The following is a 26,647-nucleotide window of genomic DNA, read 5'->3' on the forward strand; positions in this document are numbered from 1 at the left end:
TTTAAAAAAAAGAAACATATGAAATTAATTTTAATAATAGTTTTATTTAGCCCAATTATTTCAACATATAATCAATATAAAAATTACTAATGAAGTATTTTATGAAATATTTTTTCATACTAAGTTTTCTACATCTAATGTGCAGAATGTACTTACAACACATCTCAGTTCAAATTTGCCACATTAAAAGTGCTTTATAGCCACAAGTGGCTACCGGCTACTGTATTAAAAAGGAGTTGAGCCTAGGGTAGGAACCAAGTCCTAGTCCTGGCTGACTACTGAATAGTTTTTTTACCATAGACAAGACCTTTAACCAATTATTTCCTTGGTTTCCTCATGAAAAGAGGAGCCATAGTTTTCTTGCCAATCTTATAGGGCTGTAAAAGCATAAATTAGAAACTGAAATGAGAACACTGTGAAAGTTTGAAAATGTCATATATATGGAAGGCATTATAATTATTCCAAGAATAGAGTGAACTCTGATGTTCACTGCAGTGCTTCTTAGCACACCTGTGACTTTTAGTAACTGTTGCAGATACTTACCAGAGGCTGAAATACTCAAGGTTACAATTTCAAGACGTCAGTGGTGATAGAATTCTTATATTAGCAAACCCAATTAAACTGGCTTGCTTTGAAATGGTTATTGATCTCTTCTTAAAGAATCTGGATCCCCAAGTCTTATATGCTCCCTGATCTTTCTTTACTGACTTGACTGCAATAAGGCAAGGTTAAGGGAGGATACTGATGTTCCCATTAAATATCTCCAACGGAGTAGCTGGGTAGGATGAAAACAGGTCGTTCAGAAGCACAAAGACAGATTTCAGAGATTCATGTTCAGGTTAATCATATCTTTGTGAATAGTAAGATGCTTTCAACATGGAGGGAAAGGAAGAGGCAGGGCACCAATCACAAGCATTTTGAGCTCTAAAGGATTAGGATATGATGCAGGGATAACTGACCCGCTCATTTTCTATTTACATAGTGCTTGCCTGCCACTGAAGTTCTTCTGCGACAAAGAGAGACTTAGAAACCCGTTTCCCATCAGTATGTTCTCCAGAGGACTCTGGGATGGACATTACTAACATTTTAAGTGTTCTTTTTAGGAGATTCTCTGCAGAGCTATAAGTGCCTCTTCCCAAACACTTCAGTTATTGCTTATTCACTGACCGAGATCTGATCTCTCACTCTCACTGCCCTAAGGAATGGTATGGAAAGACATTTAAATTATCATCATCTCAGCTTACATATAGAGTAAGCCGAGGCAGCGAGAAACAATTCCCTTTACTTGTGTATTGTGACTTGCCTTTCTGTTAGCCTAGACTCAGGAAGGCGCCTATCAGAACTTTGCTAACCCAACACCCCTTTTCCCTTCCTGCCACGTGGTCCGCAGTCACTTCCTCTTTCTGGAAAGGTTTCTGAAGTCTTAGTCCTTGCCCAACACTGTTGCCTCGGAGACAAGGCCCTGCCCTAACAACAGTTGCTAAGAGGCGGAGACTTCGAACGGTTTCCGAGACCCAATATTCCAGGGTCAAGTAGTTGGGGCGCATGCGGCAACCTTCTCTTAGCTCTCGCGAGGTTTCGTCCTCCCGGAAGCACTGGAGGACCTTCCAGTTAACGGCGTTGCGATGTGTGGGGACTGTGTGGAGAAGGAGTATCCCAACCGGGTGAGCGAGTGGGCGCCGAGAATTTCCCCGAGTTGGCCCATGGCCGGCCCCTGAGGCTTCTCATGCCCCCGGCCGGCCTTCCCCGAGAGGCCGGGCGCGGGGTGGGCTCAGTCGCACCGCCCATTCCAGTGACCCGGTAGCTGTGTTTAGGCACTTGACCGCGAGCGCGGCCTGTCGCCGTCCGTTCCCGCAGGTCCCCGCCCTGGCGGCTGACATCAGCCGTCACCCACTCCTCGTGCGCTCCAGGGGACAACAGAGGAAACCCCACCACCGACAACCCAGTCGACAACAGAGAGGCACCCCCACCCCTACCCCTGCTCTCAGTCTCAAGCTAGATTTAATGAAGTTCAATTTTCTTAGCGAACTCCGGCGCTGGAAGGGACCTCTGTGGCCTTCTGTTCTAACCCATTTTTGCAGATGAAGAAACTAATGCCCAGAGAGGGGCAATGACTTGCCCAAGTTCGCATTCTAGTTAGTATGAGAGCCAAGACTAATTCAGGTTTCCTGGCTGATCCTTTCTTTTAAATCTCTGTTCCTCTCAGGCTCGAGAGGTTGTGAAGTTTGTTTACGCTCATTCGTTCAGGGCATACTTACTGAACATTTATATGTCTGTAGCTAGATTACTTTGCTAGGCCAGAAGAGGGTACCAAAGAAGAAATAAAAGGCAGTTTCCGTGCTAAGAGCTTACAGTTCAGGGGAGTATGTGATTAACAAAGAATGTGTTGTACAGTCCATAAATGCTATTGCAGTTTAGAGAAAGGCGAGAGCAATAGGAGATAGCGCTGTTTTCCCAAAAGAAAGGTGAACTTCAGTTGGAACTTGAAGGATAGCTGTGACTAGGGTAGAAAAGAAGGAAAGGAGGAAAATGAATCTTATGGATGTATGTTGAGATGATGGGGTGGGACGAAATGTAAAAGGAGAGCCCTACAAAGCATTTGGGGAGCTATGGCAACAGCAGTGTAGACATGAGAATAATGAAGACCTCATTTCAAAGAAATAATTGACAAGACTCAACCAGTTTAATGCAGGAGAGAATAACTGTAGATGATCTCTGGGTTTTCAATCTAGGCAAGTGGAAATTGAAAGTATCATTACAGAAATTGGAGGCATATGGGAGGAAGAACCAATTGGGGGGCAAATGGTCAAATTGGCTTTATCATGTTTCATTGGAAGTTGAGAGTGTAACGTCTGAGGCGTCGAGTGAAAATATAAGATTGCAGTTTGGGTATGAGATTCAAACAGATGTCAGCCAAATAAAGATGTCAAAATAGAAAGGATTTGTTCTCTTAGGAAAAGACTGTAGAGAATCAAGGACTGAGCTTCAAGGAATAAGTTAGGAAGTGAAAATAAAGTATAGGAAAAAGAGTAAAGGATTGAGGTAATTGGAAAATCAGCAAAGTGCCTTTCATAAGCACTTTTCTCTGATTTTATTCTGTTCTAAAATAAAGGGCTGTCATGAGGAAGAATTAAATTTTCCTTTGGAATTTCAGAAGGCAGATTTAGAAATAATTAGTGGGTGGATGTTATGGGGTTGTAGGCTTTGAATCAGAATCAAGAACTTTCTAACAGATTTTCAAAAACAGAATGGGTAGCCCTTAGAAGGGATTGAACTCTCTTCGTATTGGTCAGTAGAGACTAACTGACCATTTGATGTCTCAAGGATCCTTTCAGCTCTGGGATTTTTTGAAGTCATGAGATATTTTTAAGGGTAGTAAGAGCAGAAGCCACTCTGCTTGAGTTTAGCAAAGGAAAGGGTAATAAGATGGTGGTTGCAAGTAGAGTCCATTCAAAAACTGGCAGAAAAAAATAATGGATTAGCATATTGGGAAGCTCTAAGTGCAAAATGAGTAGGTAATAAATATTTAATTATTTATCTGGTTTCATAAAATTTTCTGGAGTTTTGTGATAGATGTTTTTTGCAGACTAGAAATACACAGTAATGAATTCCTAACAGAGCTCTGGCCTGCTTGCTTGTAATGTTACACCGAGAACTTGAACTTCAGCATGAATCAAATTAGAAATGAACCATACTAACTTTCTGAATCCAAATTTTCTTGCTCAACGGTGAACCAAATTATTTTTTTTCTTTCAGAAAAGCATTTAGCAAACCAATTGGAACTAGAACCCTACTGCATTTTCTAAAATTACTGATCAGGCACAAAATTGTAATAAAACATTTTGCACCTCAAACTGGAAATAAACCTATATTTCGTATAGTTCAAGTTTCAGCTTTAAACTTCTTAGTAATGCGGCAGCAATACAGAAATACATCATTAATTTACATTAATCAGAGGAAAATGATCAGTGTGAATTAGTGATATGTTTAAATTAGAAATTACATGTTTTATGTACATCACTTAAAACTAAGCTACTAAAGTTCATTTACTCAAATTGTTGCTTAGCATTAAACTGTATTTACTTAAACGCTGAGTCTGATATATAGTTAGTAAAACAATTGTATGTAAATGGATGCTTTAAAATGATATTCTGCATTTTTAAATGCCTGTATTAAAAAAGAAAATCTTGAGTCAGTAACTTAACCTTCTACTTAAGACTGTAGAAAAACAAGAGCAAACTAAACCCAAAGCAAGCAAAAGAAAGGAAATAATAAAGATTAGAGAAGAAATTAATGAAATAGAAAATAGAAAAACAATGGGGAATATCAGAAAAACTAAAATTTGGTTCTTTAAAAACTATATTCTTGGGCCGGCCCGGTGGCGCAAGCGGTTAAGTGCGAGCGCTCCGCTGCGGCGGCCCAGGGTTCGCCAGTTTGGATCCCGGGCGCGCACCAACGCACTGCTTGGCAAGTCACGCTGTGGCGGCGTCCCATATGAAGTGGAGGAAGATGGGCACAGATGTTAGCCCAGGGCCAATCTTCCTCAGCAAAAAAAGAGAAAGATTGGCAGATGTTAGCACAGAGCTGATCTCCTCACACACAAAAAAAATAAATAAAAACAAAACTATATTCTCCATTTTTAATTTTAAACATTCCCTGATAAAACATATACACTATTAAGTTGTACCATCTGAAATAATCGTTTTCTGGAAAAAGCAAATTGGTCCAGTCTTTGTCAAAATAATTGCAGATTTCTCAAATTTATAAGATTTTATCATAAATACTGTCATACTAATTATCATTCATAGTATTCATTTCTTCTTGCACACTTGCATACCTTTACACATCCTCAGCCAGGATTTATCTGAATTGCATTTTCTAAGGGTATTTAACATTTGACTTTTTTTCCTGTCTTCTTGAAACTGTTATAGCTTGCTATTACTGTGGAATTAATTTAAATTACATTCTTCTCTTTCCTCCCATTGTGGGAGCCTCAAGCTTCCCTGAATATTGTGTGCTTTAATTTACTTTCCCAAATTTGGACGTTAATAATCGTGCCTCATTTAATAAAAGAGCCATGTCTCACTGATGAAGATTACGTCACTGGTTTCAAGTGGCCATAAAGCCCCATCAGTTTCTGATATACTATACTTGCATTTTGCTATTTCAAGTATGTGTTTCCTTACCTCACAGCAGATACATAGATCTCTTATCTCAGTATTTCCTTAGAGTTTACGTTCTGCCTACTTACAAGGTCAGATTACAGAAGTAGGCTGCATTGTATGAGGTCCCTGTGTTTATGGGTGCAGGCCTATTCAGAGTTCTGTTTATTTGAAATTGGTATTTAGATCTTTATTATTTTAAGACTGTTTTTCATTCCTTAATTTCTTAGAGTCCTTGGCAGTCATCTTTTATAGATTCAAGGAAGTCCCAATTCAAACCCCAGCAGATTTTTTTTAGAAGTTTATAAGATGATTCTAAAGGGTATATGGAAATAAAAAGAACATAGACTCACTAAATTATAGGACATAAACTACCTGATTTAAAGACTTCCTATAAAGCTACAGTAATCAAGAGAATGTGACGTTAGTCCAAAGGTAAATGTATAAGTCAAGGGAATGGAATAGTCAAAAGTAGACCCACATATAAATGGTCATTTGAGTTTTCCACAAAGGTGCCAGTGTAATTCAGTGGGGAAAGATAGTCTTTTCAACAAATGTGCTAGAACAACTGGATAGATCCTTACTTCATACCATATGTAAAATTATTTCAAAATGGATCATAAGCCTAAACCTATGTAGGGGAGGAAGATAATTTCTCTACCCTGTAGGTCCTTCTGGCTGGTCTAAGAATTAAATTGACATGAGATGGAACAACAAGAGAAAATCAAACAAAGTTTAATAACATGTATACATGAGAGAAACCCAGGAAAACTGAGTAACTCTTCAGAATGGCCAAAGCCGCCACCTTGAATACCATCTTCAGCTAAAGACAAAGGAGGATGTTGGGGGTAGTGGTTTGGGACTTCAAAGGGGAGGAAGGCAATTTACATGGAGATGGAAAAGCAAGTGTTTGTTAAACAAGTGTTTGCTGGGCCTCCTATAGTCAATGTGACCTGAGAGACAGAACTTTGATAAAAATGGGCTTAGCAAGGACCCTCCCAGTGTACCAATACCCAGAGTTATCTCTGGTGATGGCCTGTCCTGGGATGGGCTTTCTGTCTTAAATTCTTTTAGGCAGTTAGTGGGAAAGGTCCAAGTTTCCTTCAGAGTTTTTTTGTCCTTAAAAATAAGGCCAAGAGACACATTTTGGGGTCTCCAATTCTGATCCCCCACACCTACAAGCTAAAACTATAAAGTTTCTAGGAGAAAATCTTTGCAACCTTGGGGTAGGCAAGGATGTCTTAAAAGACAAGCACAAATAATAGAAGGAAAAAATTGATGAATTGGACTTCATAAACATGAAAACTGTTTGCTCTTCAAAAGACACCACACAAAAAATGGCAAACCAGTGACAGGGAGAAAATATTTGTAATACATACATCTGACAAAAGATGTGTATCTAAGATATATAAAGAACTCTTATAACTCAGTAATAACTCTTATAACTTAATAGGAAGATAACCTAACTTTAAAAACATGGCAAAAGACTTCAATAGACACTTCACAAGAAAAGGTATATGAATAGGAACCGTGAAAAGATGCTCAACATCATTAGTCATCAGGGAAATTAAAACTACAATAGGATACCACTTTACGTCATTAGAATGGCTAAAATACAGACGACTTAGTGTTGGTGAGGATGTGGAGCAGCTGGAATTCACACATTGCTGGTGGGAATGGAAAATGGGAAGCTTTGGAAAGCCATTTGGCAGTTTCTTATAAAACATATAGCATATTTTTACCATATGACAGCAATTCCACTTCTAGATATTTACCCAAGAGAAAGGCTTATGTCCACACAAGACTTATGAATCTTCATAGCTGCTTTATTCATGATAGCCAAAAACTGAAAAGAATTCAAATGTCTATCAACAGATAAATCCATACAGTGGAATACTACTTGGCAATAAAAAGCAACCAACTGCTAATACATACAACAAAATAGATGCTTAGCATGGACATTATGTTGTCAGCAAAGAAAGCTGGATACAAGAGAGTATACTGTATGATTCTATTTATATGAAATTTTAGAAGAGGCAAAACTAATCTGTAGAGATTGAAATCAGATCAATGGGTGCCTGAGGTGAGAGAGGGGTTGGAGATAGGCTGTAAAGCAGGAAGGAACTTCCTGGGAAGATCTTGATTGGGGTAGTGTTTATATTGGCATATATGTTTGTTAAAATTTGTTCACCTATACCCTTACAATTTGTGGATTTTCTTGTATGTCAATTATACCTCATTAAAGTTTTTTTTTTTTTAATCAAAGCAAAGCCCTTGTTCTTAATAGCTGAAAATTTATACTTTAATCCCAGGCTTTCTTTTTTTCCCTTTTAGTAGTTAAGTCAATGTGCCTCTGATTTAGTATCTCCAAACTATATAGTTAGCTTCATTTCCCCCCAGCAGAGCTAACCTGTGCCTTAATACATTAGCACTAAGGAGCCACTCAGAAGGGAGAGGTTAATTGAGGTGCTGGGAATCCAGGAAGGCTTCACTGGCATCCTGTAAGGTGGGTCTTAATTCCCCTAATACTTCATAACCTCCTTGAAGGTAGAAACATGTGACTCATCCTTGAATCCTGCACGGTGCTTTGCACAGTAGCAGGCACATAGCTGCATTAGCGAAATGTTGATTTCAATGATTTTTAGTCACACTAACTTTTAAAAATACCCTAAATTTGTTGGTCAGAAATGAGATTGAATTAGATTATTTATAAAATGACTTTTAGTTCTGAGCAATTATTAATGAGCCTTTAGCAAAGACTTCCCTTGAGCCAGAAACATAAGTTTACAGTTTCTTAGTGATGAAGCAAAACTCTTTCTCTTCTGAATGCCATGGTGTCAGGCTGATGAATCGCAGAGCTTACCTTCTCTGTCTGAATCACACACATCAGTAAGGACTGACATCTGTAGAGCTGAGGGTTTATTTTTGTTTGTTTATTTTGTGGTATCTTTTTTTTTTTTTTTTTTTTTTTATAATTTTATTTATTTATTTATTTTCCCCCCAAAGCCCCAGTAGATAGTTGTATGTCATAGCTGCACATCCTTCTAGTTGCTGTATGTGGGACGCGGCCTCAGCGTGGCCAGAGAAGCGGTGCGTCGGTGCGCACCCGGGATCTGAACCCGGGTTGCCAGCAGCACAGCGCGTGCGCCTAACCGCTAAGCCACGGGGCCAGCCCTATTTTGTGGTATCTTTAAGGCTTCGGAAAATGCTATTTCAACAATCGACTGAGCATCACAGTGTATACAATCATTTCTGTCGTTGGCTCAGTGTTTCCATTTTGATTGAATTTTAATTCTAGTTTTATGATCTATCTCATTTAATAGTGTTGGCTGTTAGATTTTTCTAGTTTTTCCTTTTCGTATTTTATATTATTAAAGCTTCATTAAGTTGTTTCTAAATATCCGTTTGCATTCAGTCCTCTTTCTTAAACACAGCTGCAGTCCTCAGAGACTTACAGCTCTACCACTGCTTCAGTTTCATTTACCATGAATAACACCTCGAAGAAAGCTAGTAATTTCCAAAATTACTTGCTGTAGCCTTCAAGCAAGTACATTCTGGCCATGTTTTTTGCCTTTAGAGATTTTTAAGTCTATTAATCATTTTCACCAAGGATTTTGAAATGTAAGAAAAATAAATTCCTATTTTTAATATTTTAGGGTACCATCTGTCTGGAGAATGGATCTTTTTTGCTGAACTTTACAGGCTGTGCAGTATGCAATAAGCGGGATTTTATGCTGATCACAAACAAATCTTTGAAAGAGGAAGATGGAGAAGAAATAGTTACCTATGATCGTAAGTAGACTTTTTTTTCCCCATGTGAGTCCGTTAGCAGGTGTTAGCTTTTGGAAGTTGATAGGTTGTGTAAAGTATTATGAGGCCTATTTCAACATCATAGTTCAACACATAGTTACTAGTTAGGTTTTCAAGAGGAAAATGTAGATAACACCTCATTTATCTAGCATTATCAGATATTTTACATAAATGACTTTTGCAGATAACTGAAGGTTATGATTCAGGCACCTATTTTTTTTCCTGGGAAAGATTTTCCCTGAGCTAACATCTGTTGGCAATCTTCCTCTTTTTTTTTTTTCCCCTCCCCACAGCCCCAGTACATAGTTGTATATTCTAGTTGTAAGTCCTTCTAGTTCTTCTATGTGAGCTGCCGCTGCAGCCTGGCCACTGACAGATGAGCGGTATGTGGTTCCGTGCCTGGGAACTGAACCCAGGCTGCTGAAGTGGAGCGCACCCAACTCCAACCACTGGGCCATCTGGTCTGGCTCCAGGCACCAATTTTTTTTTTGTTTATTTTTAATGCCTTCTGAAACAAGATATAGAGACTTTTTTTTTTAACCTTAGGGTCATCCATGTGAATTTTCACTTTCTACTATAGTATAATATAGTCATATTCTCCAATAGCCATTAAAGTATTTAGAGCTGTTTCCCATATACTAAACGACCCTGGGATGCTATGGTTCTTTTAGTCTTGTTTCTGCTTTTATAGCTTTTTTGTCTCCTATCTCACTGTCAGTCTGTTTCTTTGTTTTGCTGCTGTAAGTATGCTACCTTCATATGCTGCTCCTCCTCCTCGAGGCTGGGAAAGCAAATAAATAAACTATGAATAATAAAAATAAATAAATTATGAAATTGACACTAGGAATTTCTATGAGTAAATTAAGTATATGTACACTTTAAGGCCCAGGTATTGTGACAAGTATTTAAACTGTTCACATCCCCTTCCTGCTTGTCTCCTGGTTCCTTGTTATGTTCTGAATATATGAGGAATGAATGTGCAAATAATGATATCTTGAAAGAGGGGTATGAGAGACACTAAGCCTTTAGAATAGAGTCAGACTATCAAAAAATTTTCTAAGTTAAAAGAATCTTTTTCTTTCTTTTAGCATATACCCCTTGAAACTCTATTTTGTTCCAGGTAGTAGGGCATAGTGCCTAAGAGCTAGGGCTCTAGAACTAGAATGTTTGTGTTCAAATTCTGGTTCCAACACTCCTAGCTTGGTGGTCTTCCTAGTTACTTGACCACAGTGCACCTGTGTTTCCTTAGCCCTGAAACAGTAGTAACAATAGTGTGTACCTCATTGGGGTTTTGAGAAGATTAAGTGAATAAATAGATTAAAAGTATTTAAAACAGTATCTGGCATGCCGTAAGCACTCAATAAATTATAGTTATTATCATATTATTTTTACTAGAGTCTTTTGTTTTTTATTGGTTGTAGTAGCACAATTTCTGTCATTCCTGAGAATAAAAGCTTTTACATAGTTAGATAGGTGCAGCTAGTTTGGAAAACACACGTATCTGTTAACTGATTACCTGAGAGAGCTTTCAATGGTGATTAATATATGCACTTTAAGTCTCTGAGTTCAGGCCCTTAATTAATGTAGTGTTGCTATGGGACAGATTCTAGATTTCTTATCAAAGTAGATATTATAATAGGTTTCTTGCTGTGCTAAGTATAACAGAATTAAGATTGTTTTAAAGCAATGCCATGCTGAGAATAGAAATTTTATTGTCTCGAGACGCCTCCCAAGCCTTAATTATTTAAGTCTTTCTCTGTTTTGGCAGATCTGTGTAAGAATTGTCATCACGTAGTAGCCAGGCATGAGTATACATTCAGTATCATGGATGAATTTCAGGTAAATGTATAAATATGGGTATGTTCTTGTTGGGAGTGGGATAATAAAAGTACCATTGAAAATCTAGCTGTAGTTTTCATAAATGAAGTACTAGTGAATATTAAAGGAGACCATCCCTCTCTTCTACCTGTGTAAGTGGAGAGAGACAGAGATGTGGGTGGATCTGTTCAAGCCTGTCTTCACAAGAGTCACAAATCAAAATGCATGCCTTACGAATGATATCTCAATCCTGTCATTTTTGTTTATAAAGAACAGCTCATTATGGCTTCTTATGAGGTTACTGTTGTGCCCTTTTCTTCTCTACCCAGTTATGCGATTGCACAATTGTTGGCTTTAAGTACTGGCCTATGCACTGCCACCGTACTTGCTGGTCATGGAAATTGTGATAAGGAGGTTATCTTTGTTTTCCCTAGTAGGCACTTGTAGTTGAGCCACTCTATAGTCTCGGTTGTGGTAAGACGTTTTATTAGTATTTGTTAAGTAAAATGACGAGGTGGATGTATCAAGGTTGGAAGAGAGAGGCTGAATGGCTAGGGATTTAGTATTAGGATCAGTTTTCATACAGCTGTGAGAGCATGTGAAGAATTCTACAGAAGGCTGGTGTGAGCCTGAGGTTGCTGAAGAGTCACAGATCTGGTGGTCAGGAAGGAAAGCTGGGCAATGAAGGAGAGCCACGGACAGACTGGAAAGCACGAGGACACACTGGAACCTGTGTCTGTCCCTCACTGCATCTGTTTGCAGGTGTTCACATTGAGTTACTGATTTAGCGTGAACTCCGTGTTCATCCATAAGATATAAAGGGAATTTTTTTTAAATCCTTCAAATTTTTTTTTTTTTTATAATTTTATTTATTTATTTTTCCCCCAAAGCCCCAGTAGATAGTTGTATGTCATAGCTGCACATCCTTCTAGTTGTTGTATGTGGGACACGGCCTCAGCATGACCGGAGAAGCGGTGCGTCGCTGCGTGCCTGGGATCCGAACCCGGGCCGCCAGCAGTGGAGCACGCACACTTAACCGCTAAGCCACAGGGCCGGCCCATAAATCCTTCAAATTTGGGTAGTACTGTAATTAGAAGAAAAAAGTCTTCCATAACAGAATCTTATAAAATAGTATAACCACTCTTGTTCTTCCTTTTTTTAGTGTGGAAGAAAACAGTCACCTGTCAGAATCTGGTCTAATATGTTGTGGTTAATCCTCAGCATCCAAAAATTACGCCTCAAAAAATATTTATAAGATATGTATAACTTAGGGCAAAATCGAGATTTCAATGAATGGTGGCCAAATAGGGGAATGAGCATGTCATGGGCTTAAAGGAGCAGCTCTGTCCTTTTATGGGAGGAAAGGAGTGTTTAAAGCTATTTCTCTGAAGCTCCTGTGAGCTTTTTAGAGTCTCTAACTGGATATTGAGATTGCCTCTTTATGTCCTAATTGAGCCATTATATATCACCGCCATGAGACCAAAGTCTAGCTGATTTTCCTTTATAACGGAACATACCCATTTTCAGAGCTGCCCCAGAAATTACTCTGGGGTAGACAGAAGAAAAAGGAAGATGGCTTATAATCACAATGCCTAGATAGTGTGAGATTCTCTTGGAAAAAACTCTTAAACCAAACTCTCTACCCCCAGTCTTCTCTCTCCCAACATCCACTTCCGCCACCCATACATATTCTGTATTCTGCCATCAGATTATTTTTTTTTTTAAATGATACTTTCACACTACCTCATTGGCCTTTCCATAGCTACCTTTAGCTGCTGTGTGATATCCAAGCTCCGCATTCCAAGGTTCTCACTGGGCTGGCCCAGCTTCCCCTTCTCTTATTTCCCACTGCTCTCCTCATGTACACCAGACCTGTTATCGAGGAAGATTTTTATTTCCTCCTCTCTAAGGCTACTTCTACTGCATTTCCTCAGGAATCTCATGTTATCTTCTCTCCTTCTAGCATCCTCTTTTTCTCCATTTGATTTAAAACATTTTTTACATTAAATATACTTAGTTCTTCTTTATTTGTTAAAAATAAATTAAAATCCTTTTGTTTCACTCAGCCGCCTCTTTGGTTCATCCTCTAATCGTCTCTGTCCTTCCTTTTGCTTCTTGACCTGAGTAGGTCTTTACCTCTTTTCCCTATTTCCCTGTGTCATCTTAACCACTGACAGTCCGGTTTTCATGTTCACTTTACTGAAACTGTTCTCCTGTAGGTTTCCTGTAATGTAGCCAAATCCTGTGACCTTGCCTCAGTTCTTACTAACATCTCTTCTGGACCTGGTTTTGTTAACCGTTGCTGTCTTTGAAGCATTTTTTCCCTTGTGGTCCAGAGTGCTAGACTTTTTTCTTTCTTTTTAAATCATTTTGACTGCTCCTTTGCTTCTTCTCTGGTTTCCTTTCCTTTTTTTCCCTAACTCATTTTCCCCTGGGCTTTGGTCTCTGGTCTGGAACCTTCTCTATACTCCCTCAAATAGTGAGCATACACATACTCAGTCTCAGTTGAAACATATCAAATATCTTCCAAATCTCCTCTTCTAACCCTGACACCCCTACCTGCCCTCCTTTCTTCCTTTGTTTGTCTTGCTTTTTTTTGGCTCCACTGTCATACCTCCTGTCAAGGACCAGATCCTCCCAAACCTAAATTACTGCAGCAGCCCCCAAACTGTAGTGCTACCCACTGCCCTCAATCAGTCTTTCTTAAACATATCATCCTGTCACTCCTCTGCTGCTCCGTATGCGATATGCTTGCTCTTTTCCATATCACCATCCTTATTCATGCTTTTTCCTTGTCTTAAATTGTCCTTTCTCTACCTTCAAGCCAACTAAATTTTACCTCTTTAAAGCTGAACTTAAATTCTGTCTCTTTTTTTGCTGTTGACAGTGCAGCCTGTACTGCTTTGTCCCTTTTCTGCACTCTTCTTGTACCCACAGCAGGCCCTAGCCACTTGGGAACTTCCATCTCACCCTGATGACCACAGGAACTCTTCATTCTCAGCTGCTATGACTTACTTCCTCATCCCCACACTATTCCAGCCCTCATCTTATTCCCGCAGTAGTTCAAGTTCAAGGTGGGATACCCACCATTGGGAATGTTTTGCTTTGTCTTAAATGTCTCATGGGAAATTTAAACACAATCAGAAGTAAGCAGAATAGTATATTAACCTCCACTCCCCAGCTTCAGTTTGCTTTATTTGTACCTTACCATTCCCACATCTCCCACAGGATTATTTTGAAGCAAATCCCAAACATGTCACTACTTCTGTAAATATTTCAGTATGTATCTCTAAAAGATAAGGATTCTGTTTGTAAAACAACCATAATAGCATTGTTAAACAAAGTAAGAGTTTCTGGTAGCAGGAGTAGAAGGGAAAGTAGAGACAGAAGTACAGAGTTTAAATGGAAAATACATTACAAATGATTCCAGGGATCCTTTAGTTTTTATATCTCCCTGAAAGCCATTAAAAGGACTATGTGTTTGCCTCAGGTAATGCGAGGGCAACTGTGAGACTGCTTTCTGTTCCTCTGTGGACCAAGGAAGGAGAGGACTTGGGTCAGAATTAACGAGTAGAAATAGAGGAAAAGGGCCAAGGGGCCCTCAGAGTGAAACAAAGGATCTGGTCTTACCCAAAGGTGATCCCACCCCTCCATCGTTCCTTCCAGTCTTTCTCCTTAGGCTTTGCCCAGGTAGAGCCCTTGGGGGTCTCCATGAATGACTAGGGGGAATTCTTATTCTCCCAACTTGACTGGTTTTGGTAAAAGGTGTCCTAATTCCACCATATTCCTAGCAGCACAGGGAGATATGTTCCTGGCATGCCAAGTTAGAATTCTAGACATATTTTCCCACAGAAGCACTGCTATATATGGTTAGATTCTATAGCACTTGTTCAATGTAAATTTAAAAGACTCCCTGGATTTCCCTGGGAACCTAACTGCCATGTACAACATTACTTCTGTGGGAAACTGCTTTTGAATTTCAAACAATTGACCTACAATGAAATTTGGATTCCAGACTGCCTATAAATTGAAAATTAGAGGTGTAATCAGTCTTACTGATTTAATAACCTTTCCAGATTATACCATGGGTTAGGTTTTTTCTTTCTCCCAAGTTGATGGTAAGTTTTGCAAGGTCAGACCTTGTCCTTGCCCTTTCTTGTGTCTGCCAGTCGCCTCGCACATTGCAGAGCATTTAGGCACTTAATAAAATCTTATCAGTGGATAAATTGGTTGAAAACTCGGATATTTGTCTAGCTTCACACATGTTCCCATTTTGACTCGATTACTTTTTTCTTCTTCATTTCCAGTGAGAGGTTGACATCCTGCTAGTAAGTCTGGTGGGTGAAAGCAGAGGTATTTGAGAGCAGCAAAAGACCTGGAAGAGAGTGGAGTTTTATTTTGTTTTTAATTCATGAGACTTGTATTTGTTTGCTGAGCTCTAGCCTCTATTTATTTCTATGGTGTGTGTAGAGTTTAAAATTGCATGGTCTTTAAGAAACAGTCTTTCCACTGCCACTAAGCTTCCTGCTGAACTCACTGTAGGAAATGGAAAGGCAGTTGTCTGGTTCAGAGTCTTTGTGCCGTAGTCATTAGTGATCTCTGTGACCCTCTCTGCAGTGGCTCCAGGCCCATGAAACACACACTGCCTCGACTGATCAATTTCCAGACAGCAGCAATGTCAGTGTCAGGTGTGGAAGTACTAATAGATTTCACATGGATGTTTGTTTTCCTAAAGAAGATATAAGGTTTTTAAGCAAAAGGTTTAAAAGAAATATGTTTCTATAGTTTTTGACCATATTAAATATTCTAGAAAGAAACAGCTATAAGGAGAGGACTTTGCCCTAAGGATTTTTGTCTAAAACAAAGTCCCTTATGTCACCAGTCACTTGGACATTTGTTAAGCCCAAGAAACAAAACTCCTCAAATAGGTCAAATTCCAGACAACTAGCTATCTAAATGTAAGGCATGACATACTAATGGATTTAACACAATTTTTTTTTTCCTGGAGTAGATAAAAATAACTTTTTTGGTTTGGGAATTTTCTTCCTTTTTTGTTGTTTTTAAAATCATTTGTGTTGCATATTAATGTTAAATATCCTAGAAAGGAGCAACTCTAAGAACCGGAATTTGTCCTTAGTGACCCACACTCAAAGTGCTTCATTATTTATTTTTTTATTTTTGTATAATTTTATTTATTTTTTCCCCCAAAGCCCCAGTAGATAGTTGTATGTCATAGCTGCACTTCCTTCTAGTTGCTGCATGTGGGATGCGGCCTCAGCATGGCTGGAGAAGCAGTGCGTCGGTGCGTGCCCGGGATCCGAACCCAGGCCGCCAGCAGCAGAGTGCGCGCACTTAACCGCTAAGCCACGGGGCTGGCCCGCTTCCTTACTTTATATAGCAGCAGTAACTAAGCCCAATATGTATGTTTTTTAAGTTCAAGAAATTGCCAGTCATTTCCAAGATGACATTCTTGTATAAATAGTAAATAGAGCATCAGTGTGTGTTCAATTTATATAAACAAAAAGCTCTGGGATACACAGAATAAACCTAAGACATTGCTGATAGGTGTTGAAGAAATTGATCTAATGTACAGAAGGAATATCCATGACAATTTGTAGAGAACAGCTTTACCAGAGTAAGTTACAAAACATCTTTCTCTCTGTTCCTCAAGGTAATTATGCACTTTCTCTTGTTCTAGGAGTATACCATGCTGTGTCTGTTATGTGGCAAAGCCGAAGATACTATCAGTATTCTCCCTGATGACCCCCGACAAATGACTCTGTTATTCTAAGGATCTTTCTGCAGTTCTGTTGTAACTATGTTGTGTTGGCTTACATTACAGCAAGCCTGATGATTTGTCTTACTTAGTTTATAGTGGAAATTATTTGCATTTTTTTTTTTCCTGCTTAGACTTACTTATTCTTTGAAAGAAAAAGTAATTTAGGGGATTGCTGTTCTCTAGAGCTGAGCTCTTCTGCTCAAGTTCCCAGTTCACATCAGTGCAGCCAGAATGAAGTGTCTTTGTTAGCAGTTATGTGGCTAAAAAATAACTAAAATGGGAGCACACCTAGTGGCTAGATCTCACTTCCAATAAAAGGAACCAGGGCTTGCTGGAGAGTCAACTGATTCTAGGACTAGGGCAGTAAATAAACAAGATAAGCTTGGAGCATATTGCACCACAAAAAAAGGAGGTGCTCAAAAGGAAAATCACAATGATTGGGAGTACATCAAAGGGACAGAAGAGCCAAGTAAAGGAGCTCCCAGTGACCAAAGCTGGAACAATTTGAACAACCAAATAAAGTAGCATTGGATTATAACCCAAACTATAAAATGTATATCCATGAGTCCATACTGATATAAATAAATGATTGAATAAGTAAATATATAAATTGGAGAGAATAGACAAATCTCCCATGCAAAAGAATTTCAAATAATGTACATAGATACTCTGCACTCCTTAAGTGTGAGTTATGCACAGTGATTTCCTTCCAAAGAGTATAGCATGGAAAGGGGAGAAAGTAACTTGACAGTGGAGAAACGTGGCAAAACCTCTCCAGGTGATCAAGATTAATGTCATCAATGATAAGCCATGTTGATAGCATGTACCCTTGATAGGATGTGATGAGAGGGCACTTTACCTCTGTAGTCCTCCTCCCAAAAGCCCATACCCCAGTCTAATCATGAGAAAAACATCAGACAAATCCCAGTTGAGGGACAAATCCCAACTGAAGAAAATATCTGACCAGTTCTCCTCAACACTGTCAAGGTCATCCAAGACAAGTCTGAGAAACTCTCACAGCCAAAAAGAGCCTAAGGAGATGTGACCACTAAATGTCATGTGGTATCCCGAATGGGATCTTGTACCAGGAAAAGGATATTTGGTATAAACTAGGGAAATAAAGTGTGGACTTCAGTTAATATAAATAGAATGGTTTCAGCTGCTCCAAAGAGATCTGGAACCTTGCATAGGTGAAAGAACACTGGCTTGGGTGTCATAAACCCTGGCATTTAGGCCTCTCTGCCATTTGGTAGCAGTATAACCATTAAGCAAAGCATTACTCTGGACTTGATTGTCCCCTTTCTATAAAACTGGGCTAGTAAAAATTGATATTATACTTCCTTCACAGTATTGTTAGAAGATCCAAATGAATAATGAACGTAAATGCTTTGGAAGGCATATAAAGTACTAGATACAATAAGATGGTTTCAGTTAGTTCTTCTCATTCTGAGACCAAAACTTAAAGGGTCAGGTGTTAGAAACAAAATCGTTTCGTATTCATATCTAAGAGACTTGGACATTTTGAACTAAGGCTTTGCTTATAAGAAAAAAAACAAGTGAGCAAAGTGTTGTTGATATCAAGGAAAAGCTGTATTGTATAACAGGGATAATAATAGCTGAGGTTTATTGAGTACTTACTGTGTGCCAAGGCCTTTTTAAACCCTTATTTAATCCTCATTAATGACTCCATGAGGTAGGTACTATTGTTATCCCAATTTTGGAGCCAAAGAAACTAAGGCACAGAGAAGTTAAGTAACTTACTCAAGGTCCCACAGCTAGTACAGCGACTCACTCTCAACAGTAGTGTTCAGTACGCATGACGTGTAAGGGTCTGGCAGGGTTAGGAAGTGGTTGAGAATAGCAGTGACAGCACTCTGAGGAATCGAGGCTTGTCAGGCCAAGATTTATTATTCAGAAAAGTTAAGTCAGCTGCTCCTCAGAGATCAGTTGTTTTATTCCTGGAAAATGTTTTCCACTTTCTGCAAATCTATATCTGACCTGCTGAGGAAATCGTTTGGTGAAATGAATCCAGAAAGCAGAGAAAATGCTTCATTACTTTAAATAGCAGCACTAAGCCCATTATAGCCTCCGAATTGTCCCTTCTTGGAGTTTGCTGATGTTTCCAAGTTAGTCATTTGGAGCTCAAGAGTACAATTTTATATGCCCCTACTGATATCCTCATCTACTGCAGAATGTATAATTTTCTATGTGTTCTGGACTATATACTACAAAAATTCAAAACATAAGATCCCATCCATATATTTCATTATTATTAAACCAACATTGTGTTGTGTTTTATGATACTTTCTTTATCATCTTATGGAATTCTGTGGATCTAATAGAATAAAGACCTCTTGAACTCAGTTCTACTGAGTCCGTATTTTTCTGTTCAAATAAAGGGGAACCAGGCAAAAGCGTTCGTTGTCTTTACTTCTGTTTCTGAGATTCAAAAAGGAAAAGAAGTCAGCTGTAGTTGTCATTGGGAATGTGGGCTCTTACTGGCACCTCATTCTTTCCGTGATGTACAGATCTGGGGTCTGCCTAGTTAGGCTCTTGGAGTTCAAAGCTCAGCATGTTGTCGTTGTGTTGTTTTAGCTAGCTCTGCCTTTCGCAAATGGTCTTGGGTTCTCCTAATATTAATTAATTGACATACTATATAGTCTGGGCACAACCAGATATGGTTTGTTACTTGTAAGTCATCACTGGGTGTATATGTTCACCATTCTTTATCTCAATGTATCAGGAATCCTTTCAGTTTCGTTCTTGTGTTTTGTGAGCACGTTTAAGTTACTTGACTGAATTTGAGGCTCTCAGTTTTAAAATGTATGCTTCTTGACTGTAGTACAAGTCTCTATTGTGAGAAACACTGTGGTGGGGTAGAAAGGAAATCAAGAGACCTGGGTCTAAAATTAGCTTTGCTGCCTGCTCATGGTGAGACGTTGGGCAAGTCTCTTATTCTATCTGTACCTTGGTTTCTTCAATGGAAAAATAGAAATAATCATACCTCCTTCACAGAGTTTTTAAATCAAAGGATGTAATGTGAAATGGTTTATAGGTTGTGCAGTGCTGTGTACAGGCAGCCGTCAGTGGTCTTTATGCAGGAACTCGGAGATGGAAGCACAGTTGTGGTTAATAGTAGAGACTTGGGAGTCAGTCTGACCTGGGTTTAACTTGCAACTCTGCTCCTCACCAGCCCTTTGTTCTTGGCAGGTGTCTTGCTCAATTACATCCTCTTTAAATAGAGAGAAAAATTTCTCACAGGGTCGCTATAAGGATTAAATAACCTAATTATATATTAAAGTACTCAGCGCAGTGTGTGAATATACTAAATGGTAGTTTGGATGATGGTCGTGATAGTGATTATAAGAATTCACTGGATTTGAAATCACCAATTAGAGTTTGGCTCAGTGTTTCTTAAACTAAGGAGATACAGCTGTGGAAACATAGTCATGGCAATAATGATCAATTTCAGTCTATGTATCTTGGCCTCCTAAAATCACTTATTCCAAGCTATATTTTTTGTAAAATCCCTTGGAGAAATGGTTCTGTCTGTGTCTCCTCTAAATTGAATAGCATTATCTCAGCTCTTCTGGGAAAGCTTGTTTATGAGACTTCTTCCTGCTTCCTGAGTGCCCCTAGGGAAATTTGATTAAAAGATTTTGTTGATCTAGGAAAGTGAGTGATTATATTAAGCTTTGCTGTGTCTGTTTATGACCATAGGCTGATAATTCTGAGGATGTAAAGGGAGACAGACAAGATGAGGAATAAAAGAAAGGAAACAATTTCTCATTTCTCTTCATTTTAACAACAGCACAGCTAAAGACTTAGTAAAACACAATGTCCTTGTAAAACAAGTTCCTCCAGTTTTGTCTTCTCTGTGCCCTCCTGAGCCAAACTGGTCAGGTCCCTTCTGAAGCAAATAGCATTTCCCCTGTCCAAGTGAGGAACCCTCTTCCTAGCATTATGGCCCTTTCTGACTCTGCAAAATCACTTATACTCTAATTCCCATTCCTTTGGGAATCTCTAAATAATTCTTCCAACTTAAGCCTCATGGGAAAGACCCAACACATTGTACTGGCATATCAGGCCCTAAATTGCCAGTGGCAGAATGCCAGCATTCAGGATAGCTGGCTCTGCTATTGGACATAACAACAGGCAATAGCGCTATCAAGATGAGTAAATCATACTAGCATCCAACATGAATTCTCTATTTCATTTCTTCAGGGAAGCAATTTGTCTCTGCAGTTATTGCTCTAAAATCAGTGCTTGGTCTGGCCCCAAAAACCCATACCCCAACTGTTGGCATTAAGAGCAGGAATCTTGAAAGGCTTGAGTTTTCATGAGTCAAGTTATGGGCAGCCTTAATTTAGCAGAAGGCCCTGGAGAAGGATGCCAGGGGATTCCCACTGTAACGCTCAGGTTACCCTTTTGAAATAAAGCACCAGAGATGACATAGCTTTAGTTGAAGGTCGGACAGTGGAGATCCTTGACCTTCACTCCACACTCACTTCTCAGATGATGCAAGTGCTTAGAAAATAGTTATGGGAACATCATAGGAAAAGCATTTCCCCTTCAGCATTCGGGTTCTCAAGAAATGTGTCCAATTTGGAGAACTGTCCCTTCAGGGCTTCAGTGAAGAGAAGTACAATATTCCATCTAGTGGTCAAAGAAGGAAAGGTAAAATGAGAAGGTGCCAGGAAGAGGTTTGTGGGGCAAAGTGACAGGACAGTGGCCTTTCAGCAGGGATCTTTTTAAGAGCATGATAGGACCTACCCGTGGTGGTGGTGGTGCTTTTTGAGTATGCCTGTGCAATGAGGAGTCTGGGGCACCGTGCTTATGCAGCCGTTCAGCAGAACTCTTCTTACAGGGAACAACTATCATGTTGGCAGGTTGTGAACAGTCTATCTGAAGGGAGGCCCTCTCCCATTCCCACCCTAATGGAAAAAGAAAAGAAACCAGTCATTCATGCCTAAACTTGTTTGTCTTGTGCCTAAATTTGTAAATATGTGAGTTTGAGAAAGATAAGGGTGGAATGTGAACTGTAAAAAGGAGAGTTAGTCTAGCAAAGGATCAAAACCAAATGTTACTCATCAAGGTGATGAGGAAACAAAGTGCTCTTTGTGTTCCCAGTAACTGCACCCTCCCCCCCCTTGCTTTTAGTAAAAGTTGGCCAAATTGACTTCCCAGTAATTTCTCAAGGTGCAGGTAATATTTAGTTGGCCCAGTACTCACTTCCTGATTGGAATCCTCTAACTTCCCAGTACTCTCAACCCAGGAATTTGTCGAGGTGCAGGTAATATTTAGTTGGCCCAGTCCCCACAGTGGTAGTAATATCTTCCTGACTGGAATCCTCTAACTACCCTCCCAGTACTCTCAACCAAAGGGCCCACTGTCTTTTCCCCCTCTTTACCGCTCGTTAGCACCTCATTTCCCCAGTTCTGGAGAAGAGTCATAAAGTAATACTACAGTTAACATTTCCTGCAACTCTAACTGCCACTGCTGACCTTGACCAGGGCCTGCTTTCCAGACAGTAATTAGGATGTTCCCTTGGTCAGAGCCTCCCTCTTCCGAGCCTTTGTGTGCTGCCAGCTCCTCTGTCCCACCAGCAGTTTTGTAGCATCCTTCTACTGGCTGTCAAGGAAGAAGACACAGAGAGCCTGGCCGTTTCCACACCTGGCCTTTATTGGACTCAGCTGGTAGGCTGGCTTGGGGCCCTTCACACGTCTCAGACACCGCCCATACAGGTTTAGGAAGGTGCCATCATTCTGTGAAGGCCCAGAGCCCACCCAATTCTTGGATCCCCGAGTTGAATCACCAACCAGAAGGTTGGGGGAGGGAAAGGAAACAGGCAGACCAGAAAGGCAAGGCTTTTAAATGAAGGGAACTGATCCCAAGGGACAGCTTAGGTCCAGCAGTGTCTTGTCAAGGCACACTGAATCCTAAGGAAAGACACTCTGGGGCTGGATGGAGTAGATCTGTGTGCTGAGCAGCTCTTGTCTATATGGCAACTTTGAGGAGGCGCTTGATGTCAGGCTCAATGTTGATGGTGGGGAAGGTGCGGCTGTAGCGTCGGAAGGGCTCCCCCTCCGGCCCAATAAGGAACTTCTCAAAGTTCCAGGACACATCTGAGCGGCGCACCGGGCTCCAAATAATGAACTTGGGATCTGTCATGAGGGAAACTGGGTCATCGTAAGGGTAGGGGAGCTTGTCCTTCAGGTAGGCGAAGACAGGATGCTGGTTCTGACCATTCACCTCACACTTTTGGACAAGGGTAAAGGTGGGCTGGAATCCACCCCCAGGGCGGACGTACTTGAGACTGTTCAGGATCTCCTCATTCTGACAGTTCTCCTGGGGGAGGAAAAAAACAAAGAGCATGGAAAAGGGAAGGGGGAAATGAAGGGTCCACAACATGCAAATCTCTCCCCCTCCTATACTCCCTTCCCAGGATCATTCTTTTCTATGTATCCTTTTTTTTTTTCCCTCTGTTCTTTTTCTTTCTTCATTTGCTTTGTCTTACTCTTGCCTTGGAATTTTCCCTCTCACAGCTATTGTTTGATGGCTTGCTAGCCACTTCTGAAAGTTCTCGCAGTTCCTAGCTTGGCTGTTCTTATACTGAAAGATTTAGCACGTTTGGGTTGTTGCTTCTCTCTCCAATCCACTCTGAGCTGGTCTTAGGGCATCTGTCTGAAGCTTCAAGAACCTTGACTCAGGGCAGTAGAAAGAAGGAGAAAGGAGACTCAGGTCATACTGCCTAGAACCCTCCTTCTGCTTCCCTACCTGTATAAACCTGCACACACACACACACGCACGCACGCACGCATGCACGCACACACATCCTGCCACCACCTTCCCTTTCCTTCTGCCCCAGTTTTGCCTCTGTTGCTTCTAATTACATGTCAGTATTGAGTATAGCTTCGCCTCTGCCCTACTCAGTTCTTCAAACTAGGGTTGAAACTGAGGCCTAGAGGAATGCGATTTATAGTTTCTTGCTTTCATCTTGCCTTGTCCTAGATCTGAAGCGCAGGTAGAAGGGAAGCTTTGATGAAGGAAGACCCCATCCATGGAAGTCTGGTTTCCAGGTGTCACAGAGGCAAAGTAAGTTAGAGACATCAATGAATGTACTCTAAATGGAATTCCTAAGTGACCAACAGAGATGAATTAAATAGGGTAGAGGGGTTAGAGTTCTGGAATAGGCCAGGGGAAGGAGAAGTTAAGGAAATAAGTGCTTGAAGGCTGAAGGTTGTGAATGTGTAATTGTCATTCCTTTCACTTCTAGGCTTCTATCCCAAGACGGACACCTACACTCACTCACTCTACTCAGCTATGAATGCTTTAGTTTTGAACCTGTTACCTTTCTTTCCCTCCCCACTGCCGTTCTTGTCCTATCCCCACTCAGCATTCCCCACCCCTGATAACCCTAAAAGACCTGTGGAAACCCTTATTTTCCATCTCTCCCCCCTAGTCTAAGAGTCAGATATCTCCCTCTGGGAGAAAGTTCCTGCCTCTGACCTACTAGAACCAATTAGTACAGTCAATTCCTATATCAGCTTCTGTATAGACTGCATCGTGCTCACCACAAATAGTCTAGTTTTTATCCATCACTAGACATATGTGCCCTTTAGACTTCTTATCTCTTAATGCAAATGGCTGGCTGGCTACTGGTAGGTTACGGATTCCCTCCAGCAACTAGCTAACCTGAAATGATGGCGTAAGGCTGGCTAGGGCCAGAGAGATACCTCTAAAGAGGTCTTGCCCTTTCTCTCTCTCCTGCCCTGGCCAAGCCTAGAAACAGACTGAGACAGGGAGGGAACAGTGAGAGCAGTAAGGTTTGGGCTCAGATTTGTCACAGCCAATGACACTTCAGCCTTCCTGCTTATATCTCTGCTAATCTTTTCCTTGCCTTCATGCCACTTGAATTGAACTAAGGGGATTATAATTAGAGGGTTCACTTGAGGACATTCTGCCTGGTTGTGCTATTAAAATAATAAGTGAAAACAGAAGAATCCCTAAAAGACAACTCGAGGTGTGTGGGCTGAAGACCCAATAACAACCTAACCCATCAATCAGAGACAAAAGTCCATGTGATGCCCAGCAGAAACACATGCACATTGTTAACCCTTAGCTTTCTCCCAAATTCACTCTCCACTTGGCTGATTTAAAACAAATAAAATCCTTCAATCCAAATAGTAAAAGTTGCTTGTATTTGCATATTACTTTATATTTTTCAAGTTACTTTTGTAGATTTTATTCTCTGAACCTCACAATAACCCTATGAGATAAGTGGTATTATCCCCAATTTACAGATGAGGAAACTAAAACAGAAAAATTGAGTGACTCTTCCTAGGGCACAGAGCCATTAAATAGCAGAAGCAAGTCTAGCTAGAGCTAAGGTCTCCTGAGTCAGTTCAATCCTAGTTTGATTCTTGATCTTCTAATTCCTCCACTTATTGATTCAACAAATATTTAATGAGTACCTTCTATACCCTAGGCACTGTGGACACAGTGGAGAGAAAAACAGACCTGGTACCAGCCCTCATGGAATACAGTGGAAAGACAATAAACAATAAAAATCCACACCCTCGGTGTTTAATCACAGACAGTTAGAGAATCATATATACTTCCCCTTGGTATTCACATGTACCTAAAGACCTAGAGTAACAAAACATACCCCACAATTCCAGACACTCCAACACACATCGTTATTCTCCCCCTCCCCTTAGCCTACTAGAGCTACAGTGACCCAACTCCTTGGGTACAATACAAGGGACCCCTCACCTGATGTCCAAATTGGTTGCACGGGAAGCCGAGAACCACCAAGCGCCTGGGAAAGCGGCATTGCAGCTCGTTGAGCTGGGTGAAGTCCCGGGTGGTTGTGCCTCAGAGGGAGGCCACATTCTCAATCAGCACCGCCCTGCCTCGGAATGTATTGAAATCTACCTTCTCCCCATCCAGGCTGATAGCACTAAGGTCGTAGAAGGACTTAGCAATGTAAGCCATGGTGCAAGTGCAGAGTGAGCCCCAGAGTAGGGTGAGCCCACTGAAGGGTCTATTAAAGGAGTGGGAAGGAAGGAGGAGCAGGAAGGGTCTCCCAGTGGGGCTTTGAGCATCCCCAGGATGACTTAGCAAAAACAGTCAGCCACCTGTAAGCTGTTGGAACAAGGAAGTTGCTCCTCCTATTTACAGACTCTGAATAAAGCCACCTCCTGCCCCACCCTGCTGGCACCCTGGGAAGGGCCAATTTGATATCTATGAGCAGACATGAATTATTCACTACTTGCAGGAAACCAGAGCCCCAAAGGTCAAATGAGGAGGAAAAAAGGGAGGGAGGGATGCAGGATTGACTCCTACTTGCCCCAGCAAGTTGTTTTCACCTGGCACAGACATTTATTGAGTGCCTGCTGAGTGCCAAGCTCTGCGCTGTGCAATTGAGAGGTCACGGTCCGCCGAGATCTGAAAGCTGAGGAAGAGAATTGGGGCGCATGTCCCTTGACTCAGACTATAACTGAAATGTACATATTACTGTTCACATTTTTCTGTTTGTTGCTTTCCACAGGCACAAAATCAAAGGGACCCTTAGGAGAGCAGTGTGCGATTTTCTAGCAATAATGACTTTCAGTGCCTCAGCTTGCACCACGCTGAAGGGATGAAGTTTGTCTTGAAAAGTCTTTCAGTGAGTGATGTTACTTGTCCTGGAGAGCACATCTGCCCTCGCCCCTGCACTGTCCCATCTCCTCTACTACACCCCACACCTGCCCCCACAGGGTCATGAGGATGCAGTCAGGAGTCACAGAGCAGTGGGTAAACTCAGAGGGGAAAGCCCGCACCTACTTCCTCTTAGACAAAGGCTCAGTCCGGGAGACTTTCCAGAGGGGGTTGTGCTGGTCATTCCCACAGAAGGACGTGTGCAGGGAGTTGAAGCTGCTGCTGTTCTAGACCCAGCGAGGCCACCCAGGATGTTTTCAACACCAGCCATGCAATGAATTGCAGGCCGTCTGGGGACCTGCTAAGGGCTATCATGGGAGCACACCCCTGGAAGCCCACAGAAGCTAAAAACACCTCATGCTTTACTTCATTCTTC

The 26,647-nt window shown here is 40.8% G+C and overlaps 2 protein-coding genes across 4 annotated transcripts; one reads left to right on the top strand and one right to left on the bottom strand.

Moving 5' to 3' along the window:
• The first annotated feature begins 1,556 nt into the window (after positions 1-1,556).
• Positions 1,557-23,652, top strand: CHURC1 (churchill domain containing 1). Of its 3 annotated transcripts, none has more exons than XM_058567129.1 (4): positions 1,558-1,664; positions 8,819-8,954; positions 10,741-10,811; positions 23,581-23,652. In XM_058567129.1, the coding sequence occupies exons 1-4, from the start codon at positions 1,626-1,628 to the stop codon at positions 23,584-23,586; spliced, it is 252 nt and encodes an 83-aa protein (XP_058423112.1). In that variant the 5' UTR covers positions 1,558-1,625; the 3' UTR covers positions 23,587-23,652. The 3 variants fall into 3 exon arrangements, with proteins under 3 accessions (XP_058423113.1, XP_058423112.1, XP_058423111.1); XM_058567128.1 differs by lacking the exon at positions 23,581-23,652 and adding an exon at positions 16,489-18,932; XM_058567130.1 differs by lacking the exons at positions 10,741-10,811; positions 23,581-23,652 and adding an exon at positions 16,489-18,932 and having other exon boundaries at positions 1,557-1,664.
• Positions 21,681-25,702, bottom strand: GPX2 (glutathione peroxidase 2). The gene is made up of 2 exons (XM_058567127.1): positions 25,345-25,702; positions 21,681-22,917 (listed from the first exon to the last, which is right to left on the bottom strand). The coding sequence occupies exons 1-2, from the start codon at positions 25,564-25,566 to the stop codon at positions 22,567-22,569; spliced, it is 573 nt and encodes a 190-aa protein (XP_058423110.1). The 5' UTR covers positions 25,567-25,702; the 3' UTR covers positions 21,681-22,566.
• Positions 25,703-26,647: the final 945 nt, after the last annotated feature.

Source organism: Diceros bicornis, chromosome 24, assembly GCF_020826845.1.
Source record: "Diceros bicornis minor isolate mBicDic1 chromosome 24, mDicBic1.mat.cur, whole genome shotgun sequence".
Classification (NCBI taxonomy): domain Eukaryota; kingdom Metazoa; phylum Chordata; class Mammalia; order Perissodactyla; family Rhinocerotidae; genus Diceros; species Diceros bicornis.